Source organism: Eulemur rufifrons, chromosome 11 (genome assembly GCF_041146395.1).
Source record: "Eulemur rufifrons isolate Redbay chromosome 11, OSU_ERuf_1, whole genome shotgun sequence".
NCBI lineage: Eukaryota > Metazoa > Chordata > Mammalia > Primates > Lemuridae > Eulemur > Eulemur rufifrons.
Genome location: NC_090993.1, coordinates 7,039,216 through 7,055,481, shown reverse-complemented (window position 1 = coordinate 7,055,481; position 16,266 = coordinate 7,039,216). Strand labels below are relative to the sequence as shown.

Genomic DNA, 16,266 nt, shown 5'->3' with positions numbered 1-16,266 from the left:
TTTGAGAAAAATTTTAGCCATTTGGGTTTACCCTTCTGTGAATTGCCTGTTCCTATCCTTTTACATTTCTCTGTTAGAGTTCCTGATTTTCCTTGTTTATTCACAGGGGTTCTTTGCATATTCTAGATATTCTATTACCGATGTCAGGGATATGATGGAGTGCCACTCAGCCTCTATCTGGTCTTCTTTCCTTATATTGGAGACCAGAAATCTAAAAATGACATTTTTCAGAGTCTCTTGGAGGTTGTGTTTCAGATGTAATTTAGGTTTGACGAATTTGTGACAGATTAACCTCCTATCCTTGTTTCTACTTTGAAGCACAGCTGAGGAACTGTCTAATTCTTCTAGGGCAATGTTAAGCAGGGATCTAGAGTCCAGGCGCTAGCTTTATGTCGGCCAAGGGTGGGGTGTGGCTCATCCATGCAGCTGGTGTGGCTGGTAGCAGGCACAACACACTTCTGGAGATACGGAGGTCCCACCCAGTGATGAGGCTCCCTGATCCTAGCAGTGGAAGTGTGCTTTTAGAGCCCAGGGCTTTAGATCAGAGAAGCAGCAGCCAATTCTTTGGTGGCCTGGTCCTATCTATGGCTTTGTGAGTGGTTTCTAAAAAGATTCTAAAACCTTTTGTCTTCAGGCTTTCCAAGATTCTGTAAATAAAATACTACCCTGTAGTAAATCTCTTCCTATTTAAACCATTTGGAGTGGATTTAGGTTTATGTGATTGTTGAATCTTGAAAATTTAGGTATTGCAAATATCATCCCCTGATAATTATCTTGCTTTTAAATTTGTAATGTACTTGGTCAAACAGAAATACTGAATTATGATATAATCAAATCAATTTTTAACCTACGGTTTGTGCTCTTTTTGTCTCACTTAAGAAATTCTCTTTCTCCTAAGTTACAAAAATTCTGTCTTCTATAGTCTTCTGTTAAGTTTGTCATTTGACCCTTTACATTTAAGTCTTTGATCTAGAACCCTTCTGAGTGTATGGTATAATGTAGGGATGGATCTGTTTCTATTTTTCTCCATATGGCAAGCCAGTTTTTCCAACATCATCTACTAAATAGTCTTTTACTTGTTGATTTTTGATATCACCTTTATGTCATTCCCTTATATAGATAAGTCTGTTTCTGAGGTTTCCATTCTTTCCTTTTATGTATGTTTTTCTGTCTTTACCAAGTACCATATGGTACTTGTGACTTAGAAATGTGACTTTGCAATATGTCTGATTATCTCAAAGAGGAGTATTTTTAAATGTTGACTTAGTCCATGAACATGGATCTTGTCGTCTTCCATTTAAATTTAGAATAGGTTGTCAGAGTTTCTTCAAAAATCCTGATGGTGTTTGATTGGGACTTTATTAAATTGAGGATTATTGTCACTTTTATAATATCATCTTTTTCAAGAATGTGAAAGAGCTCTTTGTTTATTCAAATGATTTTTATGTCCTTTTATTAGAGTTTAAACTTTCTTCTACAGAAGGTTCGTGTTTTCTTTGTTGAGCTACTTTCTGGATGCTTTATATGTTTTTTTATTACTTTTTTTTTCTTATTTCAGCATATTGTGGGGGTACAAAAGTTTAGGTTACGTATATTGCCCTTGCTGCCCCCCCACCCCCGAGTCAGAGCTTCAAACGTGTCCATCCCCTAGACGGTGCACATCTCACTCATTATGTATGTATACACCCATCCCCTCCCCCCCCCACATCTGCCCGACACTCGATTAATGTTATTCCTAAATGTGCTCTTAAGTGATGATCAGTGAAACCAATTTGATGGTGAGTACATGTAATGCTTATTTTTCCATTCTTGGGATACTTCACTTAGTAGAATGGGTTCCAGCTGTATCCAGGAAAATACAAGAGGTGCTCTATCACCATTGTTTCTTATAGCTGAGTTGTAAAGCTTTTGGTGTTGAATAGAAGTGGCGAGAGTGGCATCCTTGTCTTTCTGATCTTAGCGGAAAAGCTTTTAACTTTTTGCCCCTGAGTATGATGTTAGCTGTGGGTTTGTTGTGTATAACCTTTATTGTGTTGAGTTACATTCCTTTTATACCCATTTCGGGGGAGTTTTTTAAAAATCATGAGTGGATGTTGAAAATGTCAAATGCTTTTGCTGTATCTGTTGAGATGATCATGGCTTTTGTCCTTCATTTTATTAATATGGTATGTCACATTTATTGATTTACATATGTTGAACCATCCTTGCATCCCTGTGATAAATCCCATTCGATCATGGTGAATGGTCTTTGAAAATATGCTGTTAAATTTGGTTTGTGAGTATTTTGTTTGTTGAGGATTTTTGTGTCTGTTCATCAGGGATATTGGCCTGTAGTTTTCTTTTTTTTTTTTTTGTAGTGACTTTGTCTGGTTTTGGTATCTATAACCTTCTATAACCGTAGACATAATTACTCAAATATCTGGGGCTTGATTTCTTTACAGGAGAAATTAGGGGTTTGAGCTAAATGTTCTATAAGATTTCTTCTGGCTCTGAAATACTGAAGATTAAAAGCAATGGATTATCACTGAGTAATCTGATTCTATTAATAATACTGACAAAAAAATTGTTAGTCTTTGGGATCAATAAAAGCAGAAAAGTTACATACATCATTAAGGCCTAGTGGGGAAAAAAAAACTCCTATTGTTTCCAAGGAGGTTTCTTTATTAGAAGTTTCTATTTCTATCTGGACACTTTATTGTCTCAGGCAAATGGGGAAAGAGCCAGGGACTCTCCCTGTTCTATGTTGTCACCGGTTAGAAGCCCGTACTTTGCATCTCTTCTACAAGGGTTTGCCACCGACATCGTCTTACTGTATTATTATTAGTTAAGGGGAGGGAGCATGTTTTCCTTATATCCTCTGATGGGCCTAGAACATTCTTTGGCATATGACGGACTCCTGAGTACTTGGTTATATCTTGTCTTTGCTCCTCCTCCCCGTCCACCCCACCCCATTCCACTAAGGATGTTTAATTAAGGCCGTGTGTTCTAAACAGACTGCTTTAGAAATGTCCCTTCTTGAGCTTTGGTCATTGTAACTAGGTTGTTAGCCCCTGCAGGGCGCAGACTTGCGTGGTCTGTTTCTTTTATAACTTAATGCAGAAAGTTGGTCAGAAGCTTTTCCCAGAGTTGCTGGCTGACTCAGAAGTAGAAGATCCCCAGAATAAAAATGAGGAGAGCAGCGTGTGCGTCCAGTTTTGGCATTGCCGCTCTCCGGTCTTATGACCTCGGGCAGATTCTAGAACCTTTTCATTCTTCAGTTAGTTTCTTTGAAATTGTGATGATAAATCCTTGCTCCGCATGCCTCCCAGAGCTGACAGATGTGGAAATGCCTTTTACACCGTATAGTTCCTCTGTCGAAATAAAAGATTTCCTACTTTTTACAGTGTCATTGGTCACAGGCCCAATAGAACTCTAGTGCTGGGACAAATGGTTTTACTACTTTTCATCGTGCAAGAGAGATTGCAGCATTTGTTGTGATGGTAAATAGTTCTCTGACTTTCCCCCTAACTGCTGTTTCTATGTTTATCTATCTTGTGATTTTTGCTTCTCAAGGTAAGAGGAGGATTTGTAGCTAGAGTGTGACTGCAAAGTTGATTTCACATGCTTTACTTTTTATTAACTATGGAGTGGAAGTATATTGGGTTGGGGGGAATAGTGCAGAATAATTGGAGAGCATTAATGATTAATAAGTTCCCTGTCCTTAAATGAATGATAGTTTTAGCATGAATTTAATAAATATAGTAAAACAGATAATGGAAACTTTTTTTTTTTTTTTGACTGAGGTTAGGAATTCTAGCAAGCAGGGTGTTAAATATTACCTTGTTGTTAAAGTCTAATGAATGTAAACAAAACAATAAAACAAAACAAACACGTGGTGGGTGAAGATATTTTAATTTGAGATTATCTTGCTTATTTTCATACTTTTTCAAATGCTTTTAGAACCAACTTATGATTTCCTTCTTTTAAGTTGAACCCAATTTTTATTTGTCTTTCAAACACAAGTACAGAGTGTTTGAAGTGTATCTTGATAAAAAATAATAGTAGGTAACATTTATTGGGCACTGTATTAAGTCTGTTACAAAAAGTATTTCATTTATTTCTCACAGCAATCGTAGGAGGTAATGAGGATGATTATTTCCAGCTTATAGATGGGGAAACAGGCTTAAGAGAGGGAGGTTGAGTACCTTGGTACATGGTTTTAATAGCCATCATGTGTATAAAGCTATCTTTTTCTTTTTAAACTGTATCTTTATTGTTGGACATTTTAGCTTCTTTTAAACTTTTTACTATGAATAATCCATTTATTACTGTACCAGGAACTGTGCTAAGGACTTGACATGAATTATCTCATTTAATCTTCACAATAATCCTGTGATACATCACTCTTTTAATCTGCCTCTGAACATTTACCTGGAATAGATTTTACAAAGTTGACTTTCTTGAGAAGAGGGGTGAGTTTTTAAAAGACCACGACACACATTGCCAAATTGCTCCTTAAAGCTTTCCTTGTCTGTGTTGATGCCTACTTCTGGGTTTGGGGACTGATTTAAGTCCAGGTTGAAGGATATTGAAGGAAAAAAATGGTCAACTCATTGCCAGTTTGGTAGTTCTTTGAATTCTCATCTTCTTCTACAGTTCTCCTGCTGTTACAACATGGTCTTCAGGGTCTTCATGGAGCCGACCTGTGTGTTCTGTCCAGGTCTGGAGTCCCTTCCGCCCATCCATAAAGCCTCACCCTGTTTCGAGGAAAGGGGTTTTAGAGACTGGGAAAGACTACAGCAGAGATTATAGAAAGAGTTGAGAGAATAGGAAAGGGATGAGCCAGGAAGCCCTCGTACGTTGGCATCATGGCGTCCCCAGTAATGGGGACATGGGAGAAAATGGCCAGTGAGTTAGAGAAAATAGGGGACAGGAGTATTATGAAGATTAGAGAAAAGTGCTTTCAGGAGTAGGAGTTGATCAACAATGAACATTTTCTAAAAGATGAAGAAATTTAGTAAGATGAAGACAAAAATGTTATCAGTAGCATGTTGGCCACGAGTTTCTGTTGCTCTACAGGGATGGAAATAAAATTAGAGCTGGCTGAGCTGAAGTGAGGGGGTAGGGGTAGAAAAGATAGGTAATTCCAGCTAGTAGTTTTGTTTTGTTTTTTGAGATAGGGTCTCCCTCTGTCACCCAGGCTGGAATGCAGTGGCATGGTTATAGCTCACTGGAACCTGGAACTTCTATGCTCAAGCAGTCCTTCTGCCTTAGCCTCCTGAGTCGCTGGGACTACAGGTGCATGCCACCATGCCTGGCTAATTTTTCTTATTTTTTGTAGAGATGGGTTCTTGCTATGTTGCCCAGGCTGGTCTTGAACTCCTGGCCTCAAGCAATCCTCCTGCCTCAGCCTCCTGAGTTGCTGGGATTACAGGTGTGAACCACTGTACCTGGCCCCAGCTGGTAATCTTGATGTGAAAGGAAGCCATGAAATAGGACAGTAGCTGGGAGTGATACAGGCTCAAGGAAGAGTTTGTTTTCTTAAAGCACGTTTGTGTTATCCTAGGAATGTCATTAAAGAGGGAGGTGTTCATATCTGGAGAGAAGGGATAGCTAAGGAACTGAGATCCTGAGCATGCAACAAAGAATTCAATCCAGGACACAAGGGAAAGAACTTGTTCTCATTTGTAACAGAGCCTTTCCACTGTGAGGAAGACGACAGAGAAGACAAGTACAGGCGTTTTTGCATATTTGCAGTTGGTCTCAGATTCTTCCATTTTCTCAGTAGATCATTTGAGAAGATCATGTCATCATTGGAAAGAGCAGGTCAGGTGGGAAGGAGATTGTATAAAAATTGTCTTGGAGAGTGGAAGCTCAGATGAGAATGCAGATCAGTGCTGGGCTTCACTGAGGTGGACAGCTGTGAGTGTCAAGTGAAAACAGGCAACACGTGTGTGTGTGTGTGTGTGTGTGTGTGTGTGTGTTTCTTTTGCAACGTGCAGCTGCTCAGGTGCAGGCCAAGAGAAAGTAGATGGCCAGATTGAAACAAGTTGTGGTTTTATCACACGAGCGTGTTGAGGGAGAGAGGGATTTAGGGAACTCAAGTGTTTGAAGTATCTAATTATGGTGATGGGACGTGGTACTTAAGCTGGTAAGGAGGGAAATGAGATAGGGCACAGGTGATGGATCACGCAACAGTGCTAAGGGTGACTGATTCAAGGTAGGTGTGGTGGATGGAGCTTTCGAAGGATTCCAGTAAGGGCTTAAAGGACAGAAGGCTGTAGTCAAGAATTAGGTGTTCCACCCAGGCATTTGTACATAGATTGATTCACTGGTGATCAAAAAATTAATTGATCATTCACCCCTCACCAGGCACTCCTGGAGGTCCTGGGTAACAGGTGGTAAACATCAGGGTCTGCAGAAATGGAGTTTACATTCCAGCAGTAGGATACAGACCACAGACTTGCATACATTCAAGGGCTAAGCTCTCTAAAGAGTGAGGCGGATAATGAGAGCGAGAGGGACCAGGTGTGCTATTTTAGAAAGGGCAGTCCAGGAAGTTCTCTCAGCGGAAGTGACAGTCGAGCAGGGACCTGAGTGAGATGAAGGAGTGAGGGAGTCATGGAGATATCTGGGGGAGAGTGTGCTGCTGCGAAAGGCTCCGAGGTGAGAGTGACTCAGTGTGTTTGGGGAGGAGGAGAAGTCCGGTGGGCAAGAGCAAGAGTCGAGCGAGGGAGGGTGGTGGGAGGGGAGAGGCCGGGGGCCCCTGTGTTGTGGTGAGGAGTTCCATTTTACTCCGAGGGTGATGGGAAGCCACTGGAGGGTTTGGAGTAAGCTTTGACATCGATCTTCTGGAGGTGGTACAGTTCCTGATGGTGACCGATTCGAGGATGTGACATGGGGCGGAGGAAATGCTGGCTGGAGGCAAGGACTCAGGGTCTGGGATGAGGCATCTACCTGAGTGTTGGTTCGCTCTCCACGTGGATGTCAAAGTCACTGAGAACCATGATAGGTGAAGAGGCAGACTATTTAGTGAATGGCGGGGTGAAGGAATGACTAGAGGTTAGTGGGTGGCAGAATAGAGGGGGATACGTAAGGGTCTAGCCGGTGGCAAGAGTTTTCAAAGGAGCCGATGGCTTTGCAGGAGAATAAATCATTTGGAAGTGTTTGTGGGGATCTAGGAAGTTACCCACTTCCTGTCCCTCCAATGTGTAAAATGCGTCCATCTGAGAGGATCACAGGTGGAGGAGATCGCAGGAGGAGGTGGAGATCGCAGGAGGAGGACTCCAGGGGCAGTCAGGTTACTGCTAATACAAGGAGGTGAAGTTCCCTTTAGAGAGGTTAGGACAGGGGTTCTCAACAGCCTGGGGTTATCTTGCGCCCCAGGGGATATTTGGCAATGTCTGGAGACATTTTCATCTGTTACAGCTGTTAAGTGGGATAGTTGTGCTACTGGCCTCTAGTGGCGGTGGCCGGGGATGCTGCTAAATGCACAGGATAACGCCCACCCCGCAAACACAGAAATACGTGCTTCAAGGTGTCAACAGCGCTGTGGTAGAGAAACCCTGGATTAGGGATTTAGGGGTATTTGCTCATGATAGAACTGGAGTTCCTGCAGCTTATACTTCTCTCTCTTGCACATTGCTCTGGAACCCCTTTGATGATTTTTGGCTTGATTTGCACTTAACACATTTATTCTATCACGCTCACTCACACACAAGCAAGATCCTGTTTCCCTTATTTTCAGTCCTACACAGTATCTGAGTGGTGGGAAAGGACTAATGAGTTTTAGGACTATTTCCAGTCATCCCATAAGATGAATACAATGGATATACTGTCATGATAATTACTCACTTGAGAATTGAGGGATACCGTTTGTTTCCTAGGTTCCAGTTAGGTGCCCGCAAACTGAATTTCTTTAGGGGAAAAATCCTCTATTTTCCACCAAATAATTCATGGGAGACCAAAGAATATCCTCTAATGACTTGAAAGAATGGAGAAAATAGAGAGGCTTTTTTTGTCCTGTTTTGTCACTCCAAATATCAAAGGCAGATTTTGAGATTAGTTTTATTTTACAGACAGAAACAGAAAGAAGCATATATTAATACCAATGATTAATGTCCTGATAGAAGTGAACATTTATACGTTTGAAATTTAGTGGTTGTAACTGAAGTACAGACCTGGCCTGGTTTTGCATAGCCCTGAGCTAAAAGGGTTTATACATTTTCAAAGTTGTTCAAAACCAAACCAAACCAGTAAAAAATATGCAATGGAGACCTTATGTGGCCCACAAAGCCTAAGATATTTACTATTTACTATTACTTTACAGAAATAGTTTGATGGTACAGACTGATATTTCATTTCCAGTTCTGACCATGTGATATGAGTAAATCTGTCACAGAATCATAGAATTGTATTCATGCAGAAATCCTAAAAACATTTCTGGATGCTTTTTACGTGCAAGTGGTCAGGTTTGCAAGATAGATGGCGGCCATCAGTGAGTTTATATTTTCGTGAGGGAAGGAGACATTAAGCAAATGATTGCACAAGTAATTAATTAATCAAATAATTAATTGCACAAAGCAGCTATGAAGGATTCCAAAAGAAGGTGGAAGGAGATCACTAAAGGCTTTTCTGGATGAGTGATGTCCATCTGGATTTGAAGAAGGAATCCACTAATTAGACGGAGGAGCAGTGACGGGGCAAGAACTGAGGAACGCTTGTGGCCCCAGAAGGAACCCTAGGGATTATCTGTTTCTTCTGCCATTGGTTATGAATATGGAAATAAGATCCATAAATTTCTGAAGATTAGAGACGAAGTAGTGTCAGAAATAGGTTAGGGACTGTACCCATGGCCGTCACCTCTGGCTAACAGTAGAACCAACTGGTGACCAATAAAACACTGATGCTGGGTCCTGCTGCCAGCATTTCTGTTCTCCCAGGTGACGCTTAGGCACAGCCAGGACTGAGAACGCTTGGACTAGGTAGACCCAGGTCCTCTCGGAGCCTCAGCCATTGTCTTTTCATTGTGCCTCTCTTTCAGGAAAATAATTAAAAACTTATGTTTGCATCTACCCTAGAGTTGTATTTCCAATGAGCCTCTGAGAAAAATTTGAGTTTCTCTATCACTTTTCTTTTCAGGGCGACTATTTGTGCTGGACAGCTCTGTTCACTTCTCACGGGTTGGTGCCTTCGCCAGTCTCCCTGTCTCCTCATCTTCTGTCCCCTCCCCATTTGCCATGCCGGAGACTGTGACTGTCAGTCACTGACATTTCTGAGCCTACATGGTGGCATGTTGGGTCACTAACTGCTTCTTTAGAGAATCATCTGTAATTAAATCCGAAAGGGTTTAACCTTTTGCACCCAAAGTTAAATCCAAAACCGAGGATTTACTAGTTAAATGCAAAAGGAAGCTGGGCACAGTGGCACAGGCCTCTAGTTCCAGCTGCTCTGGAGCCTGAGGCACGAGGATTGCATGAGCCCAGGAGTTCGAGGCCAGCCTGGGCAGCATAGTGAGACCTCCCACCATCTCAAACAAAACAAAACAAAACCAAAGGAAAAAAAAAAAACCAAAAAACCCCCCCCAAAACCAGAACTATTCAAAAAGGTTGGTGGCTTCTTAGATGGCAGCTGTACAGCCCATAACTTGGCCCATTTTCTTTCGAGGCAGGGCGTATTGGGGGATAGGACAGCAAACCAGATCGGTGCTTTTCCAATGTGGCATCCCCGGCCACAGACTGCAGAGTCTTCTCCAAGGTTGAGAGGCGCCTTGCTGCGCAGGCCGTTGCCTTGGAAACGGCGTTGCTCCCTGGCAAGTGTGTTTACCAGGCCTCCCTCCTCCGGGAGAGCTGGGAGCCAGGGGGATATGCCAGAACTCCCTCTAATGACTGTGTTTCATCCGCAGGGCGAACGCTGCTGGAGAAGCTGTTCAGCCAGCAGGAGAACGGGCCGCCGGAAGAGGCAGAGAAGTTTTGCTCGCGGATCATTGCCATGGGGCTGCTGCTGCCTTTTAGCGACTGCTTCAGGGAACCGTGTAATCAGAATGCCCAGTCCAGTTCAGCTCCGTTCGACGTAAGTAGGGGGAATTCTCCTCTCTCCTTGAGGCGCATTTGCCGTCCAAACAGCCACTGCAATCAGTCACCCTGCAATTTAAAAACAACACGTGATGCGAGGCCTTCCTCCTTCCTCCTCTCCGCCATTCAATAGCTCAGTGTGTCTGTTTCTACACTTTTTTTTTTGCACTGGAGTATTAAGTATAGTTGCCAAACCTCCTTTTCTTAACAGATGGCTACTCAATAGTTCTCTAGCCTGCTTCAATCATTGATGATTTTTATTTATTTATTTATTTTTTATTTCAGCATATTATGGGGGTACAAAAGTTTAGGCTACGTATATTGCCCTTGCTCCCCCCTGCCTCCCCCCAAGTCAGCGCTTCAAGCGTGTCCATCCCCCAGACGGTGCACATCGCACTCATTATGTATGTATACACTCATCTCCTCCCCTCCCCCCCCCCCCCCCCCCCATATCTGCCCGACACTCGGTTAGTGTTATTCTTAAATGTGCTCTTAGGTGATGATCAGTGAAACCAATTTGCTGGTGAGTACATGCGGTGCTTATGTTTCCATTCTTGGGATACTTCACTTAGTAGAATGGATTCCAGCTCTATCCAGGAAAATATAAGAGGTTCTATATCCCTATTATTTCTTATAGCTGAATAGTACTCCATGGTATACATATACCACATTTTATTAATCCACTCATGTATTGATGGGCACTTGGGTTGTTTCCACATCTTTGCGATTGTGAATTGTGCTGCTATAAACATTCGGGTGCAGATGTCTTTTTTATAGAATGTCTTTTGTTCTTTTGGGTAGATGCCCAATAATGGGATTGCTGGATCAAATGGTAGGTCTACTTGTATTTGTTTAAGGTATCTCCATATTGCTATCCACAGAGGTAGCACTAGAGTGCTCCTAGTCAGTATTTCTGACTTTGCTGGCGTAGATGTAGACATAGACATAGACATTCCTGCAGAAGCAGCTCTGCAGGGCAGAGTTACCCATCCCAGCGGGGCTACAGGTTTCCACGGGCCCTAGAAGGCTGCTTCAGTGTGTCCCTCACTCACTCACTCACTCACTCACGTGCTAGATACTGACGGGAAGCAGCATCGCCTGCCTGCCTCCGCCCCGCCAGCTCCCACTCGCCAAGAGAGTTAATGCGGTGGAGCAGTCGTTCAAAAGGCACGTTCATGTTTCAGAATGAATATCAGCACGGCTGGGTTGTCATTTTCAAGCCAGAGTGTTGCTAATCTTTCTCAGGTATGTGGTACCTGTGTGGCGTTGGTTGTGGTAAGCGTGCATCTGAAATCTAGATATGTAGGAATTCTCATATATGAAATTCTCTTGAGAATATTGAAGGTCTGGTGGGTTCACTTATACAGAGCTTAGGATTTATGAGTATTTGGAGGTGATGGGTTCTCCTCTGGATGGGTTAATTGCATTTGTTCCATTGCTGACAAAGGCACTCTCTTCTCTTATCACCCTTCTTCACTATTGTTCAAGGAGTGAGATAATGATGAGTTTTGAAAGACAATGAAAATGAACCCTGGCCGAGGTCAAGATGTGATAGTACATAATAAAGTATGTACATTTGCCTGTTTTTCTTCTTCCTGTTCTTTACATATTACAACCTGCAGCCTCTCTCAATTTCTTTTCAGTATCACATACAATATTCTGAGATCTTCTTGATACTTCCCATTTGAAAGAAAATTCCCCAGGTTGTGCTGTGACTTGTGAAGCTCCTTTTTTGAGAGTTAATTTTTTTTTTTTCTGAGATGTAATTTTCTTAATGACGTGGCAGCTAATCATGGCTAGGTAGACCTTTCTCTCCTATGGGAAGAATTGGATTATTTAAAGTTTTTCCTCCCGTCTCTGTGAGAGGTCTGTATTATTGAAGAGATAGAACCTGTGAACGATGGTAGTTTAAGCGCTGTAGAGCTGTGTTCTAGAAGATGTATCAGTCTGGCAAACTGGAATTATAATACCTATATATGGTACAGACAAAGCCAAACACTAGCCATGTCTAGCACTGGCTTTTTGACTAAAAGTTATTCCCAAATTAACTGCATTTTCCTCCCTTAAAACCTAGAAGTAAACAGTCTTGTCAGTCTATAAATGTGGAATTGGAATAAACTGAAAAGAATAGGGTAATCTCATTTCTCTCTTTCTCTCTTATTTTTTAAAAAAATCAACCAACCTGGTTGTTTTTTATACCTCTCTCCTTGCTCCGTCCTTGCATTAGAGACTAGTAACTCTTCCCAGCTGTGTTATTTTGGGCAGCTGGGTGTGGCACAGAGTGTGAAAAGCAAACAACAAAAAAAATAAAATTCCTTAATGTTGTGTGAAGGATTTCCTCAGAATGGGGAGTTTCTTTCCTTCAACTTGATGTGACTACGTTTTGTCCTCACTCTATTTGTTGGCTGTGTAGTTCTTCCCTACTCTCCCCCAACCATTCCCTGCCAAACTGAACAAAATAAAGAAGAAATTGAATGTACTCTCATGAGAAATGTCATTCCATATACTTAAATAGCAGTTCAGTAACAGAACTACGTGTTGAGTGGATGCATAGTCCAGAAGTTTCTTCAAAACCAGAGGTGGTAACAGTGTAACAATATAGGGGGTTATGAGGCCAGAGGGGTCACTGGGAGATGGGGAACCATATGCTTCTCCATGGGGAGGGAAATTTCTGATAATTAGCCTCTCTGCTGATTTCCAGAAAATAGCTGTTGGGAGCTTTTCTAACCAACAATTCCCTTGAGGTCAGTTGCCCTTCGAGACAGAACACCCTGTGGGAATAAGCTCATAGCTGGCACTCTTCCTAGCCTGGACTCTGTGACTCTGTTCCCTTCCCTAAGAGCACCCTCCCTTTCCCTCCTTCTCTCTCCATTTCTACGTGTAATTAGAGCAATGAAGAGTTTTGATCTGGGGCTCTTACCGAGATGCAGTTGAAGGATTAGCCTACTTCAGTCAGCCCTTCCGTTTTTACTTCCATGTTATTTTTATACATTTTTAGGGCCTAACATTTTGCCCTGTAGAGTGCTATAGAAAATATGAAAGGACTTCATGTTTGTCTCTTACATTTTAACTTGATTAAATTTTCAAGAACTTTCAAAGACTAAGATGGCTTTGAGTGATCATGTTCATTCATTTGCAAATGTTTACCATGTGCATTCTACAGGTCAGCTAATGTCTTAGGCTTGGAGAGATGTTAGTGAGCAAGAGAATGTGTTCTCTTGAAATGTATATCCTATTCAGGGTGGGGAGAGACAGATATAAAACAAATGTATAAGTTAATTAATTTCTATCAGATTCTAGTATGTGCTATGAAGGAAAAGCGGAATGATATGATAGAGTGAATGGGTTGGGGTAGGATGGATGCAGAGGGAGCCTGTCTAGGGACCCATGAGGCCAGGTCGGAGGGAAGGTTGTTCCAGGCAGCTCAAGGGGCAAGTACAGAGGACACAGGTGTGACCTGTGCAGGCACAGCCCAGGGGCCTGTGTAGCTGAAGCTTAGTGAGATGAAGACAGACCAGTCTCAGGAGCCAGAATGGGCAGGATCTTAAAAGCCATGGAAGGAATATGGATTTTTTTTTAAAGTGGGGGGTTTTATGCAGGGGAGGAACACATTTGCTTTATGTTTCATGTGGGTCACCTGGATTAGTCTTTGAATAATAGAGCGTAGGGCAGGAGTAGACACAGGAACGCCAGGTAGGCCATGGCAGTGGCTGCGTGGCAGACGGTGGTGAAGGAGATGGAGAAGCGTCCGTGGGTTGGGATGGATTTTGGAGGTAAGGCTGATGGGACTTCTGGTGGGTCAGACACGGGGACCAGGGAACAAGAGGAAATTATGGATGATGTCTTGGTTTCAAGAAGCTGGGTAGACAGTGGTGCCATTTACTGAGATGAAGAACACAGGTCCATTTTAGTAGGATAATGTCGTAAGGACAGAACTGGTGCTCATTCTATACTTTTCTTGAATAAAATTCAAATTACTTAGAAAACTAATAATTAGTTATTGCCTGACAAACATTAGCTTTTGCCTTTTGCAGAGCAGAATGATATTGACTTCACTAGCCAATCAAAATTAGGGTCATAATACTTGAAATTTTTTTCAGCCATCAAAAGGACTGGCTTCCATAAGGCAAGAGTAAAAACTGAGCTCCTTTAAGGGCCTAATGACATTGTTCCATCATCTCTTTCCATTTCCATGACTAATCTGGGGACACAGAAACTATTAGTGTACTTCTTTTTCTCTGATAATATCCTCATATTTGCTTTTTGCTTTTTGGGGGAGAGGGATGGGTTTATATCTCAAATAAAATTCTAAGCTAGACCTATTCCAAAGCTAGCAAGAGAAAACACAGGGATGATGCTACTGCTTCTGCCCGGGAGACTATATTGTTGAGTTGTAGATCATGGGTTTTTTGTGGTCTGAGGAAAGATGTCTATTTTCCTTCCAGAACCTATTCTAGTCATTTCTCTCATGCTTTTAACATGACGAGATCCCCTTTTCTGGGTCATGTTCATCAGCAGCTGTTTTCCAGCCAACCACACTTACCTTACATAATTGTTGATTACCCATTAACAAACTCTTTTAGGATTTCTTTAATCATAACTAGGGCAGATATTACATTATCCATTTATATCACCAGGAGTTAAGCAAGTTTACTTGGCCCAAGCATTTTTTTTTTTCCAGGGGTATGTGGTTATATCTTTAATCCTTCATGAATTTATCTTAAATGTCTGTCTAGTGGGATATTTTTGGATGCATGTTTTTGGCTGCTGGACTTGTTTGGGTTTGGCGGATTTTCTGGTTTTTAAAAAATATCTGGTGATCCCCATGCTTGCCAGATGGGTAAGAGCTCCTTGGTGTGTGTGTCAGTAGACATAGGTTTGGGTGAGCGTGTGAGTGAGGCTACAGTTAAAGACAAGGAAGACAGGGAACTTCAGGTTAAAAAGGAATAAAAGAAACAAGATCTTGAAACTGTTGAAAGATAAGTCATTAACCAAAACCAGCAGCAGCCACTCTCAGAAAACTAATGAAATGTACTCTACTCATTGTCACCATAGGCAGAAAGATGACTTAAGTGAACAAACAGAAATGATTATTTGTATTTGAGTTCATTTTTTTTTCAGAGCAGGAAGAATACTTAGATGCTATTTAGTCAAGCCCACACAAATCTTTTTCTGAGAAGCAGTAAAAGCCTTGATACATCTTTCAGCTCTAAGAGAATATGCATTCATATACATACATCTATGTAAAGTTTGCTGTATATTTATTTTTGAAATGTTTTTGTACAGTATCAACTCTCAAAAAATTGTTTTTCTTTTAAAAGTGGTAATAAAATGATAATTTTCAGACCAGCTTTTAGTTGACATTTCCTTGAAGACATCTTTGTAATCTCAACGTAGAAGTCATTAGTAAAATATAAGATTTTATTAATCAAAGTTCATATTAGTTGTGTTGACTTGCAGTGTTTTATGTTTGCTGATGCCTTTATTGACACTGCCCTTGCCTTCTGACCGTCACTCACAGGAGAGGATTTAGCTCAAACTCTCACATTGTCCTTCCCTATTCCTTCCAATATTGCTATTTCTAGTTTCAATTTAATGATAATCCTTTGAACTTTAAAAAATATGCCTATGGTTTTTTGCTGCTGTTCATCAACTTTAGGTGATATCTCTTGCTACCTTGCCCACCTTGTAAAATTAGACTATTAGTGCCTCCGCCTACTCTGAGCCCCATCTACCTCCCAGCTTCTACTAGATGCACTTGTATCTTTAGGGTGTACCTTTCAGGTTAAGGTTTTATCTATAGGTTCATTATAAAAGTTGGAAAACATCTAGACACTGTGTAAATATTGCACTGCAGAGGTATTTAGTGTGCTCTGACTTTGTTTCCTTCTCAATATTCCAATATCCCAATATCACAACCCCCAGGTGACTAAACAAGGATTTCCTTGGGTCAAGTTCAAATGGATTCTGTGTTTTTAATAAAAAAATCACATGCTCAAAAGTATCCCCTTACCTCTTATTATTCTTTTTTGGGGAGAAGAAACATGCCTTTTCCCCCCCTATATTCGGAATATCTTTGATTTTTCAATTCATTCTTGCCATTTCTTGGAATTCCTTCAACTCTTCTAGAAGAAGACTGACTTTGCCTTCTAATTTAGATTGGGTTATTGATATTTAACTATGACTTCTGTAGTTATAAATGGAACTTATAACT

The 16,266-nt window shown here is 41.4% G+C and overlaps 1 protein-coding gene across 1 annotated transcript in view; it reads left to right on the top strand.

Moving 5' to 3' along the window:
• The window catches only part of FMN2 (formin 2), a 237,273-nt gene that overhangs the window by 12,007 nt on the left and 209,000 nt on the right, over positions 1-16,266 (top strand). Inside the window, 1 exon segment of the mRNA XM_069484677.1 lies at positions 9,884-10,050. Coding sequence (XP_069340778.1) covers positions 9,884-10,050 — 167 coding nt within the window.